Here is a 23,869-nt window from a genome sequence, read left to right as displayed (position 1 = left end):
GATATCATATTGCCGATCTTTCATTTCATAGCTACCTGTATCGTTTCGTTTCCGTAGAGTGCTGCCGATCTGCTAAAACTCTGCAAAGCGCGCCTCGCGGGATGTCGTCCGGCAACACGGACACCGCGGAGTTACAGCGTAGGCCGCGCGCTGCCGAGCGCATTCGTGCTAGAGCAGAGTTCGCAGATGCGCGGCCATTTAACGCGATGGCCAAAAATCAGGAGCGCAAGCGGGGCGCGACAAAGCTTGCCGCCATTACAGGCCTGCACTCGGCCAGGTGTTCAGAAATGTGCACCAAGGAGAACGGCGATTTTGACAGTAAGTGAGCGCGTTTGCAGACGACACCCGTGTTTCTGCACGAGGCCCATGGCAACGTATGGTCAGATTTACTGCTGCACCACACGCGAATCCTGTACGGGCACAGCGCAAAGACCGCCCTTCGTCTGCTGCAGTGCTGTCGCATTTGGTACACGTTTTTAAACGGAACAATTGAGTTTCAAATGGAATGTTGTACAGGGTAAGGGGGGCAAGATGAGACAGAAATTTGCAATTGAATATAGAATTTTTATTTTTCATGTTTTTACACAAAACTAGCGATAGCCACATTCTTAGAGGTCTAGAGCTTCTGATCGGTAAAGAAGAGGGGACGCAGCCGGTTCTAAAATAAACCCAGAACAAGAAATTGAAAAAATGTAGATTGTCTCATCTTCGGGGCAAGGCGAGACACGCCGTGGTAAATTCAAATTAGTTTTTTGCAATCCAAGCACCTACACGACTCCCTCGAGCCCCTGGCCCACATAATGTGCAATAAAACCACACAGAACCCGGTGCTATTTTGCTACACTGTCCTTTGCAAACAAGACAGCGCCAGTATGATGTGTCGCTGGTCGCTCGCTTTTGAGTGCGCTTCTGCTTTGCTGGAAATATCCCAGGAAACAGAAAAATTTGCTGGGAAATACTAGGCAATATGCAAAAAAGAAATATCTGAGGAACAAGCAGCATAAAGCTACCTAATAGTTGACATATCAGTTTCAAATTATATTAAATTTAAATTGCATTAATTTAAATTGTTACGTCTTGCCCCATGCATATAATCGGATTCATTAATTATTCTGTTAAACACAGGGTAACCAAGAATGTCCAAACTTTGCATATATCGAGATGAATGAATAAAGATATCGGATATGGAATTACACTGGCAAAATCATCCTGCGAAACGCTGCTGCACCGATGACAAGAAAAAGGACAACAGAAAATCGCGCCTTTTTTGCGGTTCTTTACCAGGCAGAAGTAACCTTTTTCTCTCTCTCTCTCTCTCTTCAACGCGAACTTCGATCTGGATAGTACTCACGCGCATCAAAGCGGACATGCAGAGCCACCTATGAGTAAAGTTACAAGCGCATGGATCAACGCGTCTCTGGCGACAGGTGGCCTCGAACACAAAATGTCGCGTCTTGGCCCGTGTCTCATCTCGCCCCACCTTATCCTACACAATCGATTTTTCTGTGAACTTCTTCCAATACTGAGACTGCACCTGCAGGTTTCAATGAACAATGTAGTGGTTACACTGTACCGAGACCTGATCCCATTCTCTCGCTTTTGAAGTGATCCAATTGCTCTCTTGTTTACCGCGTAAGACTGCATCAAAATCGTTTTTGTAAGTGAGTTTCAAATGAACACGTACTATATCGCTACCTCAGATCGGCCGACTACATGTTTGCAAATGCATTTTTACTGTTACTTCACATCAGCCATTCGTATTACATCTCCAGTAGGATTGACTTCCAGTCAACAACTATACTGAAAGACCATACATACACTACTACCGAGAAGCACTAGATGGAAAGGGATTTTCCCACCACCACATAAAATGCCCGGGGCAAACGAAGAAAACAAAAACAAAAACAAAACATGAAAAGCAAGCACATACGTGTAACGCCAGCATTACGCAATCCACAAGACAGCGAAGGTATCTGTGTGAACGTCTGTTCACTCGTTCCACTTTAAAATTATCTGCAGATCATCTTGGCACATTGATCCACAATGTCTCTCATACTCTCTTGGCATAGTAGTCTTCCAGGATCATCGCAGCTCCTTTCATGGCAATCATCTGAACCGGAATGTTAGTGTTCGCGGACACGATCTCAGGCATCACCGAAGCATCCACCACACGTAGTCCGCTAACACAACGAACGCTGCGTAAAAAAAAAAAGAAAAAAGAAGAAGAAAAAAAAAGAGAGAAGAAAGAAAAAAGAAAGAAAACAAATTGAAGGACGATTAATGTAATTAATACGGCGTAAATGCGATAGCATCAGACGTATTCTCTTATGTAACTGACGACGGCAGCGCATCGACTGCGCCGACCTCGCCGACCGACCACCCACTACCACTACCACTATCCCGCATTATCCACCCCTATCCACCCCTAAATATCACTAACCGTTACTAACCAGCACTACCTATCACAAACTATCACTAACGATCACTATCACTAACTATTACTAACACTATCGCAAATCACTGTCGCTAATCACCAATTACCACTAACCACTGTTACTAATCGCAAGTATTCATGATCACTAACAACTTAATTATCACTATGACTACTATCTACAAACTATCTATCATTGTACCTACTGTCTAAATCTACCACCTACTTCTCTTCTCATATCTAACCCAGGGGGCTTAATCGCTTCATCGTCGTTACGGTCGTTACAAGCTAACGAGTGGCGGGAAATTCAAAAAGGCGGGCGGGAAATTTAAAAAGGCGGGCACGTGATAAAACACACGCACGGCGCTCTTCGCACGATACGTGAAGGCCGTGGTACACGTCACGCGCAATGTGACACGTGCCCACCTTTTTGAATTTCCCGCCACTCGTTAGCTTGTAACGACCGTAACGACTATGAAGCGATTAAGCCCCAATCGCTTCATCGACCATGTAACGGTGGCGCATCGTCTCCACTTTTTCTCCACGGTTTCTGCTCTAGTCGATGCGCATTCATGTAAACGCGGCTTCACGCTAGCTTCCGGGTGCCTGCTCGGTGAGCGGTGAAGCCCCCGCTCCAGAAACCTTTTCTCGGTTGCTCGCTCAAGTTTGACCAGTCGAATTCGCCATAGCTAAAACTGTCCAATACCTTTAAAGCTTCGGCAAGTCTCATCGTCATCAGTATCATCAGCATCATCAAATGTATATGAAGTGGATCAGTACCAATGATGAGCTCGGTAATCTAATCTCGAAAAGCTTCATCGTGTCGTTGCCTAGTAGCGGATAAAAAAATATGTACTGTACCTGAGACGCGGCGTTAAAACAGCGTCCGTTCCGTTCCCCATGCGACATGTTCCCGAGGGGTGCCACAAACTGACAGTCAAATGGACGCACAGGCACGCAATGTAGCTGTCAGACCATAGCTTGTGTTGCTTGCAAGCAGGAAAAGGAATGTCCCATATTTTGGCTCCAAGATCTTCCTTCAAGGCTTTCGCCGTCAACAAGTCGAGGGCAAATTTCGCGCCTGGAAAACATACGAAAATATAGGAATTTCACACCCGGCGCAAGACAAAAGTAATGAGAATGGCAGAAATAATAGGGAGCTTTAGTATGGATGGGAAGCACTCTGGCAAAACGATATGATAGAGGAAGCTGCCAAATGAAAGATCAGCTATACGTGATGTCAGCCACATCAAGGGAATAGAGCTAGCCGTTATTGTGGTGAGGTTTCGGTGTACTAAAATTCGCTAATTATGAAGTGAGGGCTCCTCACGCGGCATAACATGCCCCTAGTGTTCGATCTCAGTCACAGAACCTGTGTGCGACGAGCAGTTCCCGGACTGCTTAAATTAGTGTCTTGTGCGTCACGTGGTCCTTAGGTCCTTACGGTATCCCAGAACGGTATCCTTAGGTCATTTGTACATAGTATAGTCCGAGTAATGAGGAAAGTTACTTTGGCACTGTGGGGGGAGCACAATATATTTATTCAAAAAAAAAAAAAAAATGGGGAAAGGTCGGTGAAGCGCAAAGTCGACTTGCTACCTCATTGGAAAAGAACCAGGAGGAAAGAAAGGTGAATAACAAAAAGGAGAAGGGGGAAGAAGTCTCACTGGTGATTTTTACTGATTTTCTCACCTATGTTCTACGCCCTAAGGTTTGCCCTAAGCTACGTCCTAAGGATCGACGTTCACCTGTCTCTTGCTCTTCTGTGTACCTCGTCGCTGAGCTCGACACATTTATTTATTTATTTCCACTCTGAGTGCCCACAGACAGCTGTTAGGCCTTTGATAGCGGTGCACCATACATAAAGAAGATGACAGAAATACAAAATACAATACAAATTTAAAAATGCAATGCAAAACAATGTAATTCATGCGAACAAATTAAACGCTACATGCGCTTGAGAGTGATGCCTGAATTGGCATTAAAAATGTCTAGGTGATTGTTACTCGTGACGGAAACATTAAAAGTCATCTGCATCCGTGATATTGGGCAGCATTTGTCTGGAACAGTGGGACAAAAAGGACATGCTAATTTACAAAACTAAGCAGCAAGGAAGAGTCAACTGATCCATGAACAAGCTTGCTTAAGAACATTACGTCGCAGCATAGCCTCCTGTGCTCAAGGGAGTGAATGAAAAGTCTGGATAACATAATACCATACGTATAATAAAACCTACGATAGTAAAATCTATCATACACCAATCTAACAAACTTTCTTTGAACGCGTTCTATGCCCGATGATACCGTTGATGAAACTGAATTCCAGACAACAGATGCGAATTCTAATTTGCTTCGGACTAGGGCGAAATAAAGTTTCACTATATGAAGAATATTTGAGATTTCTCTAGACACACGATACACCATTCCAAGTGAGCGCAAGGCAGCGCTGCAGATGACCTGGACATGATAACGAAAAGTCAAGTGAACATCAAAATGCACGCCCAAATCCCGTACAATTACAACCCTTGAGATAATTTCACCAGAAAGGACATAATCACGCTCTATACACTGACGCCTCCTTGAAAAAGAAATCATTTGAAGTTTCTTTGGGTTAAGCTCCAGACCATTTACAGCGCACCAGTTTACCACAGAGCAAGCATCATTTTGTAAACGCGCACAGTCATTAACATTTTCAATAGGACTGAAGGTTTTGATATCATCTGCAAACAAAAGTATTTGGAGTGTTTAACCGCGGCAACTAGATCATTGACGAACAGAATGAACAGAAGTGGTCCTAGCACACTTCCTAGATATATGTCTGTGTGGTCCTCAATCGAGGGCGTGAAAGAAAGAGGTCCGGAGCCGCCAGCTGATCAGAACAAAGTGAATGGTTTTATTTTGCGCTTCCGGCGCACCTAAACTATATCCGGCACGGCACGAGAGCGTCGTCGTCGGGCGTTTCTCCCAGCGGGCAGATGATCGTGGCCCAACGCTAGGACGGTGCCGGTAGAACTCATGTAGAGGAAGACCATCGTCCTCTACATGTCTCTCGTGAAGTGGAATATGACTTTTCTCACACTCCGCTGTAGGGTGTGCTGTACAGCGGCGAGCACTGCCACCCAAAACAAAAGACATCCCAGTCAGCTAGGCGCCGTCCAAGAACGTCACGACGTGGGACGCAACATGGTCACGGCAGCGTACCCCAGGATCCCCTTCGTCCTTTTTTTGTAGGCGTACCCTTCTAGTGGATGTACCTGTTGCAGCCCAGGACGTATTTTCTTTTTGTCTGGCAATCCTCTTGATATATTGGCAATAATATCTTTTTCGTTTTTCGCAGAGGCCTCTGTTAAAAGAGATATGTCTGTCTCGCTCTAGGAACCCGTAAAAGTAATCAGAGGCTGCGGACCTACATGTCTAGCTCTGCCATATCCTACTCCACGCACGATTTTAAATTAGTTTTGGACTACACAGGACTCAGCAAAGCTCTTTTGGTGCCTAGGTCCGAAATATGCTGCAGCTCCGAGCATGACTGAAACCAAGACATAGAGTACGCCGCAAATAGTGCCGCGTCGGTGGCTGACGAAATTGCAATGCAAAATGAGAGCATGAAGAAAGAGAAGACAATCTTTTTCTCCGCAAATGAGACATCGCAGCTGCTTGTTGCGCTTTCGCTACGTCTCATTACGTCACGGCATGAGATCGGACAGGGCTTCCATGATAACGCCACGCAGCTCACGCCTGGCCTTTGAGGTTGTTTGTGCAAATTCAAACGTGTAGTGACAAGACACAGCTCAGCGAAAATGTTTTGCATGGCGGCTCCTGACTGCTTGATGAATGAAGCAGGATTATGAACAATGCTAATTGTCACTTCATTGCTCCTGTAACGTCCAAAATCCCGTCGCCTGAGTAAACACGCGTAACAGCTAACGTACGGCCCGTGTTGACCTACCTGCAACGCAGACTTTGACGTCTTCGGGGTGAGAGTAGTAGCGTGGGTCTATGAGGGGAAAGTCGTGGAGGTCCGGACTGGCCAGCCTTATAACTCCCCTGGACTTGGGCTTGAATATAAATGGGTACAGCTGGAAGCCTGGTTCCCCCTGGTGCGGACCAACGTAGGCGTCGTAGTCCTGTATGAAGAAATGGAAACTTCCAAGAAAAATGAATGTAACCCTTGGCGGCCCCTGGACGACGGCGACGACGACGTGACCCTGCGGCCACGCACTTCCGCGCTCGCCCGTCAGTTCTATACCGAAACCGTCCTTGATTCCACGCACATCTGCCCGCTGGGACATACCATTACCGGCGGCCCGGACTCATGCAAGACTTCTTTAGTTATGGTTCGTATTGGACCAACAGATGACGAGGAAGAGCGGAAGAAAATCTGAGTTCTTCGGAAGTCGGCCCGTTCCACTGTCATCGCAGCTTGTTTGTGAGTAACGTTAGAAGTGCGTCACTATTAGCGGTGCGAGACGAAGTTTGAAGGACTGGTACATTAAGAACTTTGTGTGTATATGGTAATGATGTAATAGAAGCTAGATGTAGAAGCTAGAAGTAAAGATGCTACACGCTGTGCGGAATGACTTGATGTACATTAAAGAGGTTCCACTTACGTCGCTCCGCTAGAAATGTCTAGTGTTTCTCTCTAGGCAGATATAGGAAGGAGAAGGCAGTAATGCTTACAATGTTTCGCTATATGAATAACATATACGAAGATGTGTGCGGTGTGAGAGTGGTGGTGCCATGCGAGATGACGGATTTTGCTTGTTAATTTAGAGGAAGTTACCTTCACTGAGCAAGGCTCATACAAGTTAAGATTTAAACCCTGTAATAGTCTAACTGCAAAAATATCAGACGCACTGCCTGATCTCGGTGCATGAAAAGGGAGATTGGCGAGGGCCCTACGCCCTGAGATATGTGGGGGGGGGGGGGACTGCCCCCTTGCCTCCACGTTCCGACGCCCCCGTTGTCTGTGCGTTCCCATAATGAGTGCTGCAGTGCACGATACCACCGTGCCCCTCTAATGTGCCCGCGTACCTGTTCAGAAAGTCCAACGTCCATGAAGAATCTTTTAACCTCTGGTATGGTTGATCGAATAGAAATCATGGCGATCTCGACATCAGCGTGACCGGGGGTGGCCCCATATTGCGTCCGCGGAAAGAGTAGGGATTCTACTCCTGCTCCAACACTGTATGGACCTGCGTGCAACGGATGTCAGTGTCAGATTAATATACGAATGAATATACGCATGAACAAACACGTGCGCAGAAACGCAAGATATGAAATATGAAAACTGAAATGCAACTGTTGCTGCGATGAGGCGAACACCGCTCTGGGAAAATAGAAAATAGACGGGTGTGCATGTCATATAAATGCTGTATAATTTTTGTTTATGTCTAAAGATTTCTCTGTAGTGAACTCACGAATTGGCCTGGAAAGTAGTGCAGTTTCATGAGGCCAATGGGGGGGGAGTCGCATATATGTCACCGAACGTTTTTGTGGGGTTATGCATCGAGATGTCATGCAAACGAAATAAAACCTCTTCCCTCCACATAGTAAGCGCTAGAGCGAAGGTTAAGATAAAGAGATTGGCGTCGTTCCACCCATCAAGCACAAGACGGAGTTATACTGATTGCACTTCGACGTTACAGTACATTCAGCCTATGGGATTGGACACCACTCCAGATGTGCATCGTAGTAACGCATCGTCAAGAAAAATGAGACGGATTTGGATAGACGTCTCACCAGTGCTCCTGATAGTGTAATTGAGGACTGCGGAGAGATCCGTGGCAGGCAGATCGGCGTCAACCTCCATGGTGGTCAAGAGTCCTCCAACAGTAACATGATCCATAAGGTTGTCACCCACTGGTAGGTCTGCGACGACGGGAATCTAAGGCATTTACCAGGAAAGCATCACCTTAAATAATGTTGCTTCTTTATCCTACCGCATAGTACAATATAGGCCTTTTTTTTTTTTGTTCTCAAAATGCGTCGGAGAAGTTTTGGCTAGTCTTATATGCTGGTCATTGGCAGAAAAAGCAAAAACAAAAGCTACGCGTTTGGCAACAATGGGCGACCGACGCCGCCCTCTGCCTTCCCTCACGCTTGTCCATGTCACTTGCGCTATGTTCCCTTGTTGTCCTTTCCGTCACATTCTCAGTCGAATTTAATTTATTACCGGGGTAAGGTTGCATTTTAGGTGCAAACAATCAGACGTCCGCATCTTAATTCGTGAGTTTTGAGGAGCACGTTGCAACATAGGGGCGGATGGCGAACATGAAGTAGACGCAACCGTCTTATCGAACACACCATGCTTGCTTGCTTCTTGTTGCTGTGTTCCAGGTGCCAAGGTTTGCTTCCTAAAGAAAAAGCTCGCTTCTTGAAATACATATGCGTGGCAGGAGCATTTGAATCCATGTTTATTTGATTCTATTTGTCGGGACAGAGGTTGAGCAAGAGGAGAATCTCCTCATCTGCTCTCGAGACTTCAGCGTTAAGTGTCAATGTTTTCTCCCACATCTCCTCTCAGAGGTGTGGAGAAATGAATTATTTATTTAATTATTGTCAGTGGCCACCAACAGCCGAAGCCCACGCAGAGGTGCACTCTAAGCGATGTTACATCTTGGTAACGGGTTATGCTAATGGTTTTGATGAATGAGTAATGTAATGGCGTTAGTTTTGGGTTGGTATAATGCAAAGCGACATTGTTAATTCCTTGAGTCGAAAACTCGGGTGTTTGCTCAAGCCAGGAGTTGATGCATTTCACCCCAAGTGATCCAAGGATGTTGCTCGACCATCACCGATTGTCACGAAATAAAGAAGAAATCAGAGTTCATTGTAGAGGTAGACGTATACCAAATCCCAAATATTAGCCTCAAACACCGCCGCGTTCCGACGTTAGAGGTCTCCGAAGTTTGCGCTTCGAGCTATACTCCCATGGCGGCGTTTCGTGAGCGTTGTACTGCACCGAAGAAGCTTCAACTTTACAGGATCTTCTAGAAGGAACGTTACACCTACAGACCGAGTCAGTTGGCCGCAAAATTTAGGAATTGGGGAATTCTGAGAAATACTTCAAAAGTTGCAAAACTTTGACATTTCTTATAAAAATAACGACACCCCCACCAAACCAAATTTTGCAGATGTGAAGTCCATAAGAACTACCCCTGTAGCAAAAGAATTCTGAACTTTTTTCTCAGTGAATTAGGTGTAGTAAAGAATCGTAAAACAGATATCCTTGGAAAGTGAATATTTAAGTGATAAATTTTCAAGCGCGCCAAGAAGCTAGAAAGACGTGCTTTGTAGAAGAACACCTCATTTATGCGCGGAGAAAAGATAAAAAAATACTTCCTCTTTTTCTGGTGTCTATTTTTTTATGTCTTTCTAACTTCTTATCGCGATTGAAAAATTCCTCACTGAAATATTCACTTTTCAAGAACTTCCGTGATTTTACGATTTTTTTACTACACCTAAACCGCTTAGAAAAAGTTCAGAATTTGCTATCAGAAGGAAGGAAGTCCTTATGAACTTTACACCTGCAAAATTTGGTTTTGTGAGATGTTGCACTTATTTTTATAAAAAGCGTCAAAGTTTGTCAAATTTTGAAGTGTTTCCCAGAATTCCCCAAATCCGAAATTCTGCGGTAGGCAACCGAGACATGGTCAGTAGGCGGCATGGTCTTTCTCGAAAACACGTTTAAAGTTTGTTCTTCTGTGCAGTAGAACGCGCGTTACATGCTTCCATAGGGGGCATGGTTTTTGCTCGCAGCGCAAACTTCAGAGCCCTCTAGCGTCAGAACGCGGCAGTGTTTAAGGCTAACATTTGTGATTTCGTGTATGTCTACTAGCCACAATTAACTCTGATTTTTCTATTTCTTTTTTTTTTTTGTGACAACTGGCGATGGTCGAGCAGCATCCTTGGATCACTTTGCGGGGAATGCACCAGTTATGAACTGCGGCTGGTACAGGCAGAGAAAACCCTCAAGCGAGTTTTTCCCGGTCCTTCTCACATACTCTCTGCACCGAGACGCGAAGAATTTCGCTGCAGAAGAGAAAGAAGTCATGCGCAGAGGCCGCGTCAACATTTCGCAACCCTGTCGTCACACCTATATATGTCTTTCGGCACGCGAGCTTTCAGGCATTGTGGATTTCAATCAGTGATTTATGATGACGATATTAAATCATAGGGCTCGAGGTAGGCGAAAAGTGTAGCAAGGATTCAGTAGATGAGGAAATACACTGCCCGTTGAGGCAAGTTGTCTACGAGTTGATGTTTGGAGAGCGATCTCTCCTCCGAACTCGGAACACAGCGTTTATTTTATTTAGCTCCTGAAAAGAAGGTGCCTCAAGGATTCTACACACGAAATTTCTGTTTACGAACGCTGTGCATTTCTGTCAATTTTCTAAGCTCAGCTGAATCTCCACAAGTTTAGATGACGCGAGGAGCGGGTGACGTAATCATATCCCACAAGCTGCAGTGATCTCTTGTTCTGGAGAGACACTCGTATCCTAATAACGACGCCGGGGTCCGGGGAGGGTCACGTCGTGGAGAAGTCACGTGACGCTGTTCGAAAGAGGGGGAAATGGGACAGATGTCTTCTCCTTCCTTGTGTTTTCTCGAAGGTCGGAGCAGTCGGAGGATATGTCACATTGGGCTGCACTAACGGAGTGCAAAAAGTGAGCCCCCGAAAGACCCGAAAGGCAAGAACGTTGCCAGATGAGAGCCTGGCGCTCCATCGGAACCTAACACGACGTCACCGTTCACAAAAATAAAAATAAATTTCTCTAGCTTTCGCGTCACGTAGAGCCAAACTATTTTGCAGGAATGTAAAGTGAGACAAGAAGATATCAGTAACATAACTTTGGTAGGATTCTGAAGACACGAGATCTAGGCCGTAGTGGCACTTTAAGAATCATAATAGGAGGACCTGAGGCCTCACCACACAGCACTGAAGCCTCGCAAAGCCCAAGTCGTCGTATTTCTTTCAGAGGTACCACAAGCCAACAGTGACCAACGGCATATGGCCCAATTAGTCTGGAACACACCCAGGTGCAAGACGTTTACGTATCCTGCACATACCAAACTGACAGCGTTTACCAAAAAAAGAAAAAACTGGATGACAACGAAACTTGAGAGCACGGAAGGGTTTCGATATACGCGTCACGAAGTAATTTTTATGTATTCGATAACATCGATGCCACGTTGTGCACGAAATAGCTCATGCTTGCGATAAGACTAATTCTACAACTATGATCCCTGGAAAACGTTAGCAGCATCCTGTGCTGTGTTTGTGTACAATAGCTATATTTGCGCTCTTTCGATTACCATAAAGTATTCGTATCAACCAAGGCTACGTATTTCATAATCTACCTTTCCAGCTTCCAACTTACCTCTAAGCTTTTCAGGTGTTTTCTTGGGCCGATACCGGACACCATTAATAACTGTGGCGACCTCACTGCACCAGCAGAAAGGATGACCTCATGGTCAGCATTCACGGTGTAACTTTGTCCTTCCTTCTCAAACATCACACCAGTGGCAACTGTTCCATTGAGAATAATCTACAAGTTCAAATTACACGACTACGTCACTGCCCATAAAATCAGCCATTTTCATCCGCTTCCTGGCAGAAGGTACAGATTCACAACGAGACATTTCGTGGAAGATCAATAGGAGGAATCTCAGACAGCCTTTAAGCCTATTTGTACAGTGCTGGATAAAAGTTTACGGAACACGCTTCGGCGCATTCCTTTCTCAGAGTGACACGCTAGCAACGAATGGGACCACTTGCAAACAGGACACTGGGTTCCTGGGTGGCACAAGTCTGTAAGTCCGTACGGTCCCATTCGCTGCTAGCGTGTCGCTCGGAGGAAGGAATGCGTGTTCCGTAAACTTTTATCCCGCACTTTATATCATCGATGTGGGTAAAAGCGATGAAAAGAGGACAAAAATAAAAATAAATGGCGCTCGCTTTTGGTTCGTGGTTTTCCATTTAGTGCTTGTAAGTTTTAACCACATTAATGGCAGGAAGTCAACAGCTGTACAAGGCAAGAAGGCAGTTAAGTCCGGGTACTGCCACGTTCTGTCTGTCATCACTGATTTATTGATTCATTGATTAGTAAAGATCTAATCATCTCCACAACGAGACGTAGCAGACCATGCACTCATGCAGGTCCCTATTGCACTTTACTAAACGTGACCGGAAATGCTTACTTTTGTTGCGAAGCTGTTCAATGTGATATGGAGGTTCGGCCTTTCGTCAACGATAGGTAAAACCCACGCCTTGCTTGAACTCACACGTCGTCCCTTCAAAATATTGTTCTGGGCGTGGGAATAGCCTGAGGAAGCAACAAAGCGTTAGCGCTATATTAAAGCACCGTAAGATTAAGATCAGGGTCCATCTCTTAAGATTTAAGATCCATCTCTTGGGCCTACCACAGCATGCTCCAGCCTGCGTGCATGACGTACACATTTGTACCAACAGACTTAATAGAACACTCAAAATGAGACAAACTGGCATTTCTGACCTGTCTGCGCCCCATAGACCAAGGAAACACGGTTTTCATTGAATGGAAAAGTATCCCGTATATCCCGTCGCCATTGATGTAGTCAACGACCACGGGAATGGTCTCAAATGAAAAACGTGTGACAGTCTATTAATTATGAAGTATTATTTTTACGGAAGTGAATTCTCTAAACAATAGAGTATCTACGTCACTTTTTATTGCATCTGAAAGATGTAATATATTAGCGGCATTATAAATAATGGTAATTCACTATGTTTGAAATTCGCGGCTACTCCAGTAGACTTACACACAGAAAGTGCAAACCGATGATGAGATGATGAAAAAACAAAGAGATGATGCCCAGAGAAGAACAGAGATGATAATAGAGTTCAACAGGTAGTTCAAAAGTTTCGACAAAGTGAGAGTAAAATGCCGGAATCGCTGGGGGCACACACATCACACATTAAGCGTGTTATAGAATGTCCATAAGCATGGTTGCATGCAGAAAGTCTTCAAGAGCCCTTAGCGCCTTGTCGGACGACGGAGGACTTAACAGTTTCGCGATGTCGAAGGCTCCGGAGTGCACACGAAAGAGGCTCGTCTCTAATGCCTTTCGAGCATCAACGTATTTCTGACACCTGAGAAGGATGTGTTCTACATCCTCTACAACGCCTAGAAGGTCAGAACTACCCAATTCACCGTCCTCCACATTTATTCATTTTGGGATGTATATAGAACTCCGGGCGATGCGGCAAGAAGTGAAAGATGCTGTGATACCTTCCTGAGTGGGTCCGTTGTAATCGATCCGTTTATATCTTTTTTGCGAGCAGGCTTCCAGGAACTTTTCACTCAGTAAAGACTGGTACGGATTTATAGTAACAGGCACATTCCCCTTTGTTCCGTGATAACCTGTTGATAAAATACATAGAAAATTATCATCATGGGGTGCTTCATCGCTGGAATGCGGTACCCTGCCTCATTACCTCAGTGAGACATTAGATTAGCTATATGAGAATGCAGCAGAAATGAGCTAAGTAGTTCACTGCACAATCCGCCTGCGGACGATATCGGCTTCGGTGTGCCACAAAAATAATGCGACAAACAGGACATTGAGAATATATTCTCAGTGTTGTCGATTAGAACGTTGGACGAAAAAGCACGCAACACGTTCTGATCTTAGATGAAACGGCAAGTGTAAGGTGATGCATGCCAGGTACAGACTGTGTTGTGCAAATGTTTTGAGGTTTTCGAACGTAACGAGATCTCTAGCCCCAAACGTTCTTGCGCTATATGGTGTTTTTTTTTAAAATCTGCACCAGGTTTCAAAATTACCCATAAGGTAGTGAAGCATGGATATCGTTTTTGTGAGAGGGCATCGTCACGACATTAGGCAGTGAGGGGTGAAGGGTTGGAGGTGAGGGAAGTACAGGATGAAGCAGGCGGACCATTTCCTGGAAAAAATGCACGAGGTGACGAACTTTTACAGATTGTTCCGATTCAAATGTGAGAGCGCATCCTTCATAGCTCGAATTGTCATCCAGATCTTTGTGGCCGGGTCAAACGGTGAAAGGTGTTGACAACGCTTACGCCAACGCTTCCTGTCTTCTTTTTTAAGTTCTCGTGTTACTTTAGCTTTCATCCGGCGTTATGCTACAATGTCAGGACGTCGCCCTGCTCAACGAGCCTTTCTTTCGGCTCTTCGATGGAATGCCCTTAGATGGTTAATTTCTGGAGAATGACTGCCGTGCCCTGTTACACCTTTAGGCAGGACCACCGCGTCCTGAATGGCACAACGAATGGCTTGCGAGAGGGCCTCTGGGGACATACCTGCGTGCACAGATGTTTGGAGGCACGAAAGAGTCTCCAGAGTGTGTGAGAGAGGCAGTCTGTTATAAATATATAAATATATAGGGGAAAGTGGTCACTACCTCGGGTGTCGACATCGGTAGCGCACGACAAGTGGCGAATTATGTCTGCTGCGCACCACGAAAGATCCAGTACATCGAGTGACGTTGGTGATCGCATATAAGTTCGCTGTCGGATGTTAAGCAGCCACATGTGAGCATTCTCCGTTGCTTCCAACAACCCCGTTCTCTGGCCGGCCGCCCTACGGCTTCCCCAGGCCGTATGATGAGCATTGAAGTCACCCAGCACGAGAGCTGGTGATTCCAGTGAATCGAATAAGCGTTCGAGGTCAGTCTACGGAGCCTGTACAGCGGGACGTAGAGAGATACTGACGACTGTTAACAGCATGTGCCCAAGGCGGATATTGCAATCAGAGCCGTCGCGAGGCGAGTTTGCGCCCGGGGCAGGGCAAATCTGAAGAGCCCCCCCCTTCCTCACTGCCGTCAGAAGCCTTGTAAACAAGGAAAAGAAAATGTCCATTTACGTTGCCGAGATCGTACATTCAAATTCTCTTCATTCCTACTTTATACTGTCTAACCAACTTGGCAGGGATTGCCGCTTGACGCCCTCTCTGGCAACGGCGCCGGGGGCGGCTGCCCCTCTCGCACACCTGTCGCTACGGCTCTGCTTGCAATGGACATAAGCATAAGCGTGATGACAAACTGATCCTGTGGGTGCAGCAACGAGGTCGTGACGAACGTATAACGCTGTTCTGCTCTCAGAGGATTGATGAGATCGATAGACTGTATATCCATTAGCGCGGTGTGCAGCATTCATGCCATGTTCGCATACAGCTATGAAAGGGAACTTGTACTGCTGTAGATGATATTTAAAATCAGGGAGCTTGTTACGTAGGCTGCGAGGATTCCACTGCATCGCTGTGACCTTTCTATACAATTCGATCATGCTGAGGTAAAGATAATGCCTCCAATGTCAGAAGTGCTGGAACCTCGAGCAGTTGCGACGCACCAGGAAATGCAGAGACGATTGCCTTGATTGCCGCTTGTACCGCAGAGAAGAGTGTCAGAGAAGGCACAGCTTTGGTGGTTGATGGTGGTAACTGCTTTCTGATGCCTGCGGGTTCTGTCACAGTGGCGTAAATGCGTGTAATCTGCCTTGATGGACCAGGGGGTGTTTGATGGCTGCTTCTGATGGGCTTGGCCGCGATGGTCCTCTGCAACCTTCGTTCGGCTTGTGCAGACCGAGGTGGGATTGCAGGAAAGTCATGTTCATTTGTACCGGACATGACGGTGGCACTACCACCCCTGGGAGCGTCAGACGGAAGTCATAGTATCCTATCTTGGTGTCTTTTTGCGGCGGGGGTCTTCACGGGGACATAAAGAGAAGGATGCAGGATGCCCGGGTTTGCAGTTAGCACGCGTTCGCTCTCTCTTATTGTCACAGTGGGATCGGAGGTGAGGCGCGGCGCATATGCCACACCTGGTAGCACCTCTGCAATTTCGAGCAATCTGGACAAATCGTTGGCAGTTATAGCACTGCATGGGGCCTTCCATGTATTCGTGGACGATGGAGGTCCGTCCGAGGGCAATCCCGTGTGGAAGAGGTATTGCGGGCTGAAACGCTACGATGACGCTGCGTAATGGGGTGAACACGTCACCGCCATCTTCTGTAACAGAATGCCGAACCTGTCGCCTTGCATATATAACCCCTGCGTATTTCAGGTAGAGCACGATATAGTCATTCGGGTACCCTTTAGGTACAGCATAAATCTTGCCCATGTTTCTGGCATACGACTGAAGTATTGATGGTAAAACAGGGCTTCCAGCTAAACACTTAGCTGACAAAAGGTTGCGGGCAGCCGCTTCAGACTGGATGGAGACGAAGAGAGAGCCATCTCTGTGGAAACGGTAGTGCATAACCTGTTGTTGGGCTAGCTGGCGTATCTCGCTAGAGACTGCATTAGGATTAACCTTCCAGAAGGAGCAGTCACTAGATGCTGGCCGAAACAGTACGGGAATACCACCGGCTTGGTTCTTCCTGTAGGTGACAGTGGTGAACGGGTCATGAAGAGAAGTGGCAGTGTTGGCGTCGTTCACGTCATCTGTCTGTTGGGGAGCGGCCGATACCGAAGTGTCCATGGCGTTATCAGGAACATTCACGTCTTGCGGATTGTCGGCATCACCCGAGGAAAGGCTCTCCACCCGTTGTCGTTTAGCAGGGCTGGCGGGGACCTGTCGACCTGTAGGAAGCGTCATGCAGACATCGGACCTCATTGGTGGGAGATCATGTTCTAGTCGCCAAGCTACGACTGTACTAGCCTCCGAAAGGAACCCCTCGTCTTGAGTTCTGAACTGTTCGCATGGACTGGGCACAGCGGTCGCCCTGGGGTGTCGTTGTTCTCCAGTATGTGGGCTAGAGTAGAACATGTTAAGGGGCCTACCTCCATATGTAGGTTCTTGATGACAACACATCCTGGGGCAAGTTCTCGACATTCTTCGCATTATTTTCAACTACAATTTTGGAATCGCAATGTGGGCAAACGTGATGTCTCGTCCTCCGGTCTCTAATAAAAATGAGACCGGGCTGATGGAGGAAATACAAGCTGGGTTCGTCATTAACGGCATTATTTTCTACGGTTTGTACTCTCTTGTTTTTGTATTATTGTTCTTATTATTCTTTGCCACAGGCGTGTGGGAAGCCCATTGCGAGTGCTATTGGCGGTGGGTGCACAGTTTTTTTTTTTTTAACGCTCCTGTAACGACTTTTATTTCCTCGCTCTACCACCGTTGATGTGTGTGTTCGATTACTCAACGATATCTAACTATCTTATGCAACTTGAAAGAATGATGATGGTGTTTGTCACATACCGTTGTTGACATATTCTGGAATCATGAAGTTTTCTACATCCTTGAAGTAAGGCAATACGTCCTTGTATGCCCACCCGGTGGCACCTAGCTCCTCCCAACGGTCGTAGTCTTTGGAGTTACCACGAATGTAGATCATAAAGTTTATAACACTAGTTCCTCCAAGCGCTTTCCCGCTTACCCATCGACTGACCTGAAATGTATCATCTAAAATGTTCGTTGTTTCATGGGTGTGTTTCATTACCTTGGCTGCATGGCTGCCAGATCCACGCTCTTAAAAATGAACTTCACCGCATAGCACGCTCCTAGCCAACCACTATCTCGAATGATATCGCTATTATTGCCACTGTTGCCAATGCCATTGATGAACGTCTTTAGTGGACCCATCGCTAGCCTCTGGTAAGGGACCACTTAGTTTTTGTGTCTTTTTACCTTGAAGAAAAGACCAAATCAAATCAAATCAAATCTGCACTGATTTGTTCAACACGGGAGGCGTGCGCCTTACGGGAGGCGTTCATCATAAGTGTCACAACAAAGGCGTACGTCCCCGTTTTCAACAAACCAGGGCAGATAACGATATCATTAGAGATGATGGTTGGCTAAGAGCGTGCTATGCGGTGAAGTTCATTTTTAAGAGTGCAGAAGGAAAATGAACTTCACCAAGTCTCAAGACTAGACACAATCTTACTGAGTTACAGACACGTAGATGCGATAACAGACACCGGCTCTGGCACAGATTGCACCACAACGGACATGTCTTCGTACTGAAGCCGCGGCTCTGGAGACGGAAGCATTTTATCGTTCCATCCACTACTATTTACGATGCACAAGTCACAGCCAAGAACGTCACAGATGTATTCCGGGTATATTACTACTAACTGACTACAAGAGTAATAAGAAATATTATAGGCCAAAGTATCCAAACAGTGCTTATACGAGAAAGCATCAAATACACTTAAAATATTTGAGGTACATCAAAGGAACCGAAATCGTGTATTAGTTTAATCACAATCTTTCTATTACTTTCACTTCTTCATGTTACCATGTATCTATGGTAGGTCCATGGTGAGCGCTACGAAGCTACACCTTCGCTCCTTTTTTTCCTTTCATCTATGTCCTTACCGAGATAACGTTAACGCAAGGTGTGCGAATTTAGAACGATACACTTACGTTTTACCCTTTTAGATCGGACTACCCATCTAACCATATCTTATTAGATTTTCTACCATCGGCGAAACAAATTTCTATTTCGAAAATTTGTCAACGATTCACGTAGGCGGAAATGTAAATAATAATAGAACATCTCGTGAACTTGCAATGCCAACAGTAAAGCCGCAAAAAAAAAAAAAAAAAAAAGAGGACGAAATGAAAAGTGGCATAGCAAGGGGCTGACAGTTTGCTCGGAAATGTGTTAAGAGCCGTGATAAGGAAAGCACACCGCAGTCTCTGCTAGCCGTGAACTGTAAGGATTGCCATCATCCCGTCAAGACCTTCCCATGTAGCGACACCGTGTCCGAGGCTTCTACCCTCAAACAATGTTGGTGTAGGCTTGACACACGACCAGCACTCACCTTGTCTACGACAGAAAGACAGCTGGTTTTCTGTGGCACTGTCCTGTATTTCCAGTCGAAAGCCTCATTGATTTGTAGAACAGCAAACAGGGGAACTTCCGTTGTGGCGTCCTCGGCCTTTCCAGCTTCTATTACGAGTACTGTGATGTCGGGGTCTTCTGATAACTTGTTAGCCAAGACACACCCTGCGGTTCCTCCTCCCACTGCCAATAATGTCAGTGTGCAACGGATTCATAAAACCAGAATAAGCAACGACCTCTCAATGAAGTGCTTTTCGTTTTATGATTTCGTTCATTGTGAAACCGTGATGAGAGTACACTCGCGGCAGTTCAAATGACTCGTAAATGTCTTTACGTAATAGCGCGGACATTACGACTGCACTCTTAGAAATGAACTTCACCGCATAGCATGCTTCTAGCCCACCATCATCTCGAATAGTTATCTGCCCTGGGGGCTTAATCACTTGCATGCGTTAGGAACTAACGAGAGGCGGGGCACTCGTCGAGAAGGGCACGTGATAAAACACGTGCACGACGCTCTTCGCGCGATACGTGAAGGGCGTGGGATACGTCACGCGCAATGTGTCACGCGCCCATCTTTTCGAATTTCCCGCCCGCCTTTTTGAATTTCCCGTTGCTCGTTAGCTCATAACGACTGTAACGACGATGAAGCCATTAAGCCCCCAGATTTGTTGAAAACGAGAGGCGTACGCCTCCCGTTTTCAACAAATGAAGGCATAGCAGGGGTTCTCTGAGCTAGTGAGACAGCGCCCTCTAAAAAGAGATCTTAATTTGATTCTGTGAAAAAAAGAGTGAATAATAATAATAATTTATTTCTTATTGGAGAGGTAAGGTATGTAATAGAGAGGGCAGGTAATAGATGCAGTTGGGGTCTCTTCGTGTGAGGAACAAGTGTTGCATGTCACCGTAGAGTCACATGTTCTTGAAGCAGATTTCGTTATGGGGGTGGCTAACCAAGCTCTGATTCCCGAACAGACATCGAAAAGGTGTACAACAGGTTCCTGCGGGACATCTCCATTGCGGCATCGTTCTTCTCCTAGGTACTCTTTAAATGACGAAGCAGTAGAAAAGTGCGAGACGCGCTCCTAGTTTTCGTTTATTAGGTGCGACTGTCGTGAACGTGAAGAAAATGGGTCTTGAACCCTGACCATTTTACATAGCTAGCACAGGGCCTATAGTGTGTGAATGCCTCCCATCCTCCTCTGGCGGTCCGTGTGTAACAACGAAATCACTCGGTTGCGGACGCGCGCTACCAGCAGCAGCTCAAGTCCTATCGGCAACGTCCTGGTTGAGGAGCTCCCCAGTGTAGCACAGTCCCAGAAAACAAGACGTTCATTCAATCTAGAATTTCATGCGTGGTTCTCAGAACGGCTCCAGTTTCCGAATGACAGCATTTAGTGCGATAATGTCACGTGCGCCTCGCATAGCATGTCTTCAGCTTCTTTAGCTGACGCCACTATACACCCAGTACACCCGACCCTACGTGACATTTCATCATCACCGATCGGGACCCAAGTAGAGGAGCAAAATCTACTCAGACGGTCACACAGGGAAGCGCAGATTCCCCGTACGCATTTTCCACACGTTCATGAATGCCGGTCACGATGGTCTCTTCCTTTTGGGTTGTCCACTTTTGCTGGCAGTTTCCAGCAGTGACTTATTCTAAACGTTTTGATTCATATCATACGCTGCCAAGTTGTAAAGTTCAACGCTCTGCTACATCAAATAGAACGGGAGCAGACTGCTATTTGCTTAATATTTATGAAGCAGAATGACGGTGAAAGAAGCAATATGCAACATTGCAATACTGTCAGTGCATTACAACATGCCTAGTAGGGTTGCCACCTTTACAGTCTGCCAATACTGAACACCAGGGGCGGAGTGGACACAGCATCGCCACATGGAACGGCATCCAAAATGGCGGCAGTGGTCTTTTCCGATATTTTCTACGGCGAGTTTCTAACCTTTAGTGTGACTAACGATGAACCAGAAATATCCACACAACGCGAGGTTTCCGAGGAACGAAACTTTGTGAGGAACTATTACGCCATCCAAACAATACTTGGCTGCTGCCAAGCAAATGGAATCCACTGTGGCGGCGGCGGGCATGTTTCAGCATCGTTGAGGAGTCCCCGAAAGAGAACGATCGGAAACGAACCGACAGCGAAGCTCGAAGCGGGCAGGAAGATGGCCACGCGGGAAGGATAATCCCCACGAGGTAAAGCGCATGCGCGCCGCTCCCGTCTCTCCCAGCTGATCGTACCGGGTGTGCTGAACCAGTTCCCGAAAACTTTCTATTATGTGACAGTTCCCTACGGTCAAAATGACGCGTTATACCTGCTCACGGCAAAATTTCTGTGAAGAAAGATGTCTTTATACGGGGTGTTCAAAATTAAGCTTTCATTAGCACTTTATAAATAGGCGAACAAAAGAAAACTGGTGCTACATTTTCTGTTCCTTGAGTAAGAAACAGGTGCTACATAATTAGCAGCACCTGTTTCTTACACAAGTAGCGTAAAGGTATCATCCGGTTTCCTGTCATCGCTGTGTTTGCGTAGCGCTCGTGAAAGCTTAAATTCGAACACCCTGTATAATCACGAGCTCCATGGCCCGGGTCTCGTGACCTCGTTTGGTTTTTCTTTTCGCGCCATCTTGCATCATTGAACAGTTAGATCGTTACCCTGCTCGGATGTCCTCTCTTCTTGTCATAATATTGGTGCCGAAACCCGGGAAGATCACCATTGCCCTGATCAAGAGGTAGTGCCTGGACTGTTGGGCAACGTCGTATACCTGACTCTCGTGATGGAAAACTTTGAAAGCCCAAGAATAGAGCCCACTACAGTGCAGAGATCGTGAGCTCCGACATAGTTGTGACGCGAGCTGACTCTGAAGACAACAGCTCTGAAAAGGTACGTTCTGCTACGAAACTTAGAGAAACTCAAGAGGCAATGAGCAGCGCTACAGTCGATGACAAGGCGTCATGTTCAACGAAAAATGAAGATATGCCGTCGAAACTTGGAGCTCGCTACGACGAAGTTCAACAGGACTTCAACCTCAACAGGACTGATGTCGTTGAAGAAATTGAAGAAGAGGTGAAGGGCACGTTCACTCAACTGCCACGCATGGGATACTAGCTCGGGTAGACTTTTGACACCTTGTAGCTACGTGCAACAAAGCTAATTCCCAAGACAAGCTCATCTACAGTGATTGTACAGTTAGGATGACCACATTTATAATGTGGTAAGATGAGTCTATGAAGCCACAGACCCTATGATAACACGCATGTGTGACAATACTGGCTGGCACCCATGACCATTTTTACGGGGATACGACGAGTCGGTAGCCTGTTTGCTTGCTGAGCCCAAGATCGCGGTTTCGATCCCCACCGGAGAGAGTAGCAATCCGGGGGGAGGTAAACTTGCTTCCAGCACCGTGTGTCGGAAATTTCTGGCGCATGTCAAAAGAACCCCAGGTGGTCGAAATTATCTGCGGTCGTACCCTGCGGCACGTGCAGCATGACGCCACACAAATAGGCTGATTCACCTTACCTGTAAATCTACTTCCAGTTTGAATTGCATTATATATAAACTCACCGATAATGTAGTCGTACCGTGGTAAAATGATGCCTTTGTCGTAGTACGAGTCGGGCGGCGGATTTGTGAAAGTCACCGAAGCTATTAAAAATGCCAAAAGGAAATACGCAGACTTCGGGGCGTAGGGCAACGGGACGTCCATCTTGTTCTCTGGAACATAAGGAATACGATGAACAATACAACGCGACTACATTGCACGGGGTGTTATAACTTTCACATTGTATGAGGGCACATATCACACAGTTCCCTGATAGTCATTCTGCAGGAAATGGTACTGATAGTCATTCTGCACCACCCGGAGTCTGTTCAATAGGAGCGGATACGCCTTTTTCTGACAATTTACGTAAGATGGTGGTGGTATAGTAGCAATGATGTCAACAGCTTGCCGTTGCTGGCCTCACAGCTGTGGGCATGGTGACGACTGTAGGTAAGAAGAAGATGAGAGGTAGACACTTGGTAACACTTGGCAAGTGTTGCACTAACGCGTTAGTGCACTAAGTTTAGGGTTGCGGTTAAGTGGCTTGCACGAACACGTCGACGACCGCCCTAAGTCAAGTATTCTAAACTGGATCGTGGCTACGAGCAGTAGCAGTTTTCGGAGGCTCTCACTGGTAGAAAGAGGACTTCCGGAGTTCATCCCAGGAAGTCGCGCGTCACAGCATGTTTGGATTCTGGGAAGTCGTCTGCTTGTGCCGTCGCACGTAAACAGTTTGTAGAACCCAAATAAGGTATTGTACTATCATTGTAGCTGCAAGAACGAGTTAGGTCACTTGTTGCGTACTTTTGTTAAATAAAATAAAGTCTGTGGCCCAAAGTATGTCTCGAATTGCTCGTTGATTGGGAACTTATCGCCAACGGCAGTGCCGGTGAAAGGCACTTCGCGTGCGGCGATCATTTTGAGAGATGTTGTTAACGAAAAGCACAAAACGTACGGCACCCACAGCATAGAAAAATGAGACGTTGTTAGTATTGCGAGGAAAATGCGTACTGTATTGCGAGATACAGTTGGGGCCGACGACGAATCTTCGA

At 46.3% G+C, this 23,869-nt stretch overlaps 1 protein-coding gene across 1 annotated transcript; it reads right to left on the bottom strand.

Moving 5' to 3' along the window:
• Nucleotides 1–1,579: 1,579 nt before the first annotated feature.
• Nucleotides 1,580–23,011, bottom strand: LOC135400536 (glucose dehydrogenase [FAD, quinone]-like). The gene is made up of 12 exons (XM_064632368.1): nt 22,841–23,011; nt 19,228–19,430; nt 18,353–18,534; nt 17,660–17,913; nt 13,704–13,835; nt 12,634–12,758; nt 11,814–11,981; nt 8,173–8,317; nt 7,465–7,625; nt 6,380–6,557; nt 3,293–3,512; nt 1,580–2,195 (listed from the first exon to the last, which is right to left on the bottom strand). Exons 1-12 carry the CDS (start codon nt 22,980–22,982, stop codon nt 2,051–2,053), a joined length of 2,055 nt encoding a protein of 684 aa, XP_064488438.1. The 5' UTR covers nt 22,983–23,011; the 3' UTR covers nt 1,580–2,050.
• Between the last annotated feature and the right edge of the window lie 858 nt (nt 23,012–23,869).

The sequence above is a fragment of the Ornithodoros turicata genome, chromosome 7 (genome assembly GCF_037126465.1).
Source record: "Ornithodoros turicata isolate Travis chromosome 7, ASM3712646v1, whole genome shotgun sequence".
Classification (NCBI taxonomy): domain Eukaryota; kingdom Metazoa; phylum Arthropoda; class Arachnida; order Ixodida; family Argasidae; genus Ornithodoros; species Ornithodoros turicata.
The sequence above is the reverse complement of the archived record's forward strand: the minus strand, read 5'-3'. Positions and strand labels throughout refer to the sequence as shown.

Coding starts and splice junctions, on each gene's coding strand:
- LOC135400536 (XM_064632368.1), bottom strand. CDS start 22,982: ATGGACGTCCCGTTGCCCTACGCCCCGAAGTCTGCGTATTTCCTTTTG. Junction 17,914..18,352: donor GTTATCGCATCTACGTGTCT/GTAACTCAGTAA, acceptor TGGATCTGGCAG/CCATGCAGCCAAGGTAATGA. Junction 11,982..12,633: donor TGAACAGCTTCGCAACAAAA/GTAAGCATTTCC, acceptor TTGAACTTGTAG/ATTATTCTCAATGGAACAGT.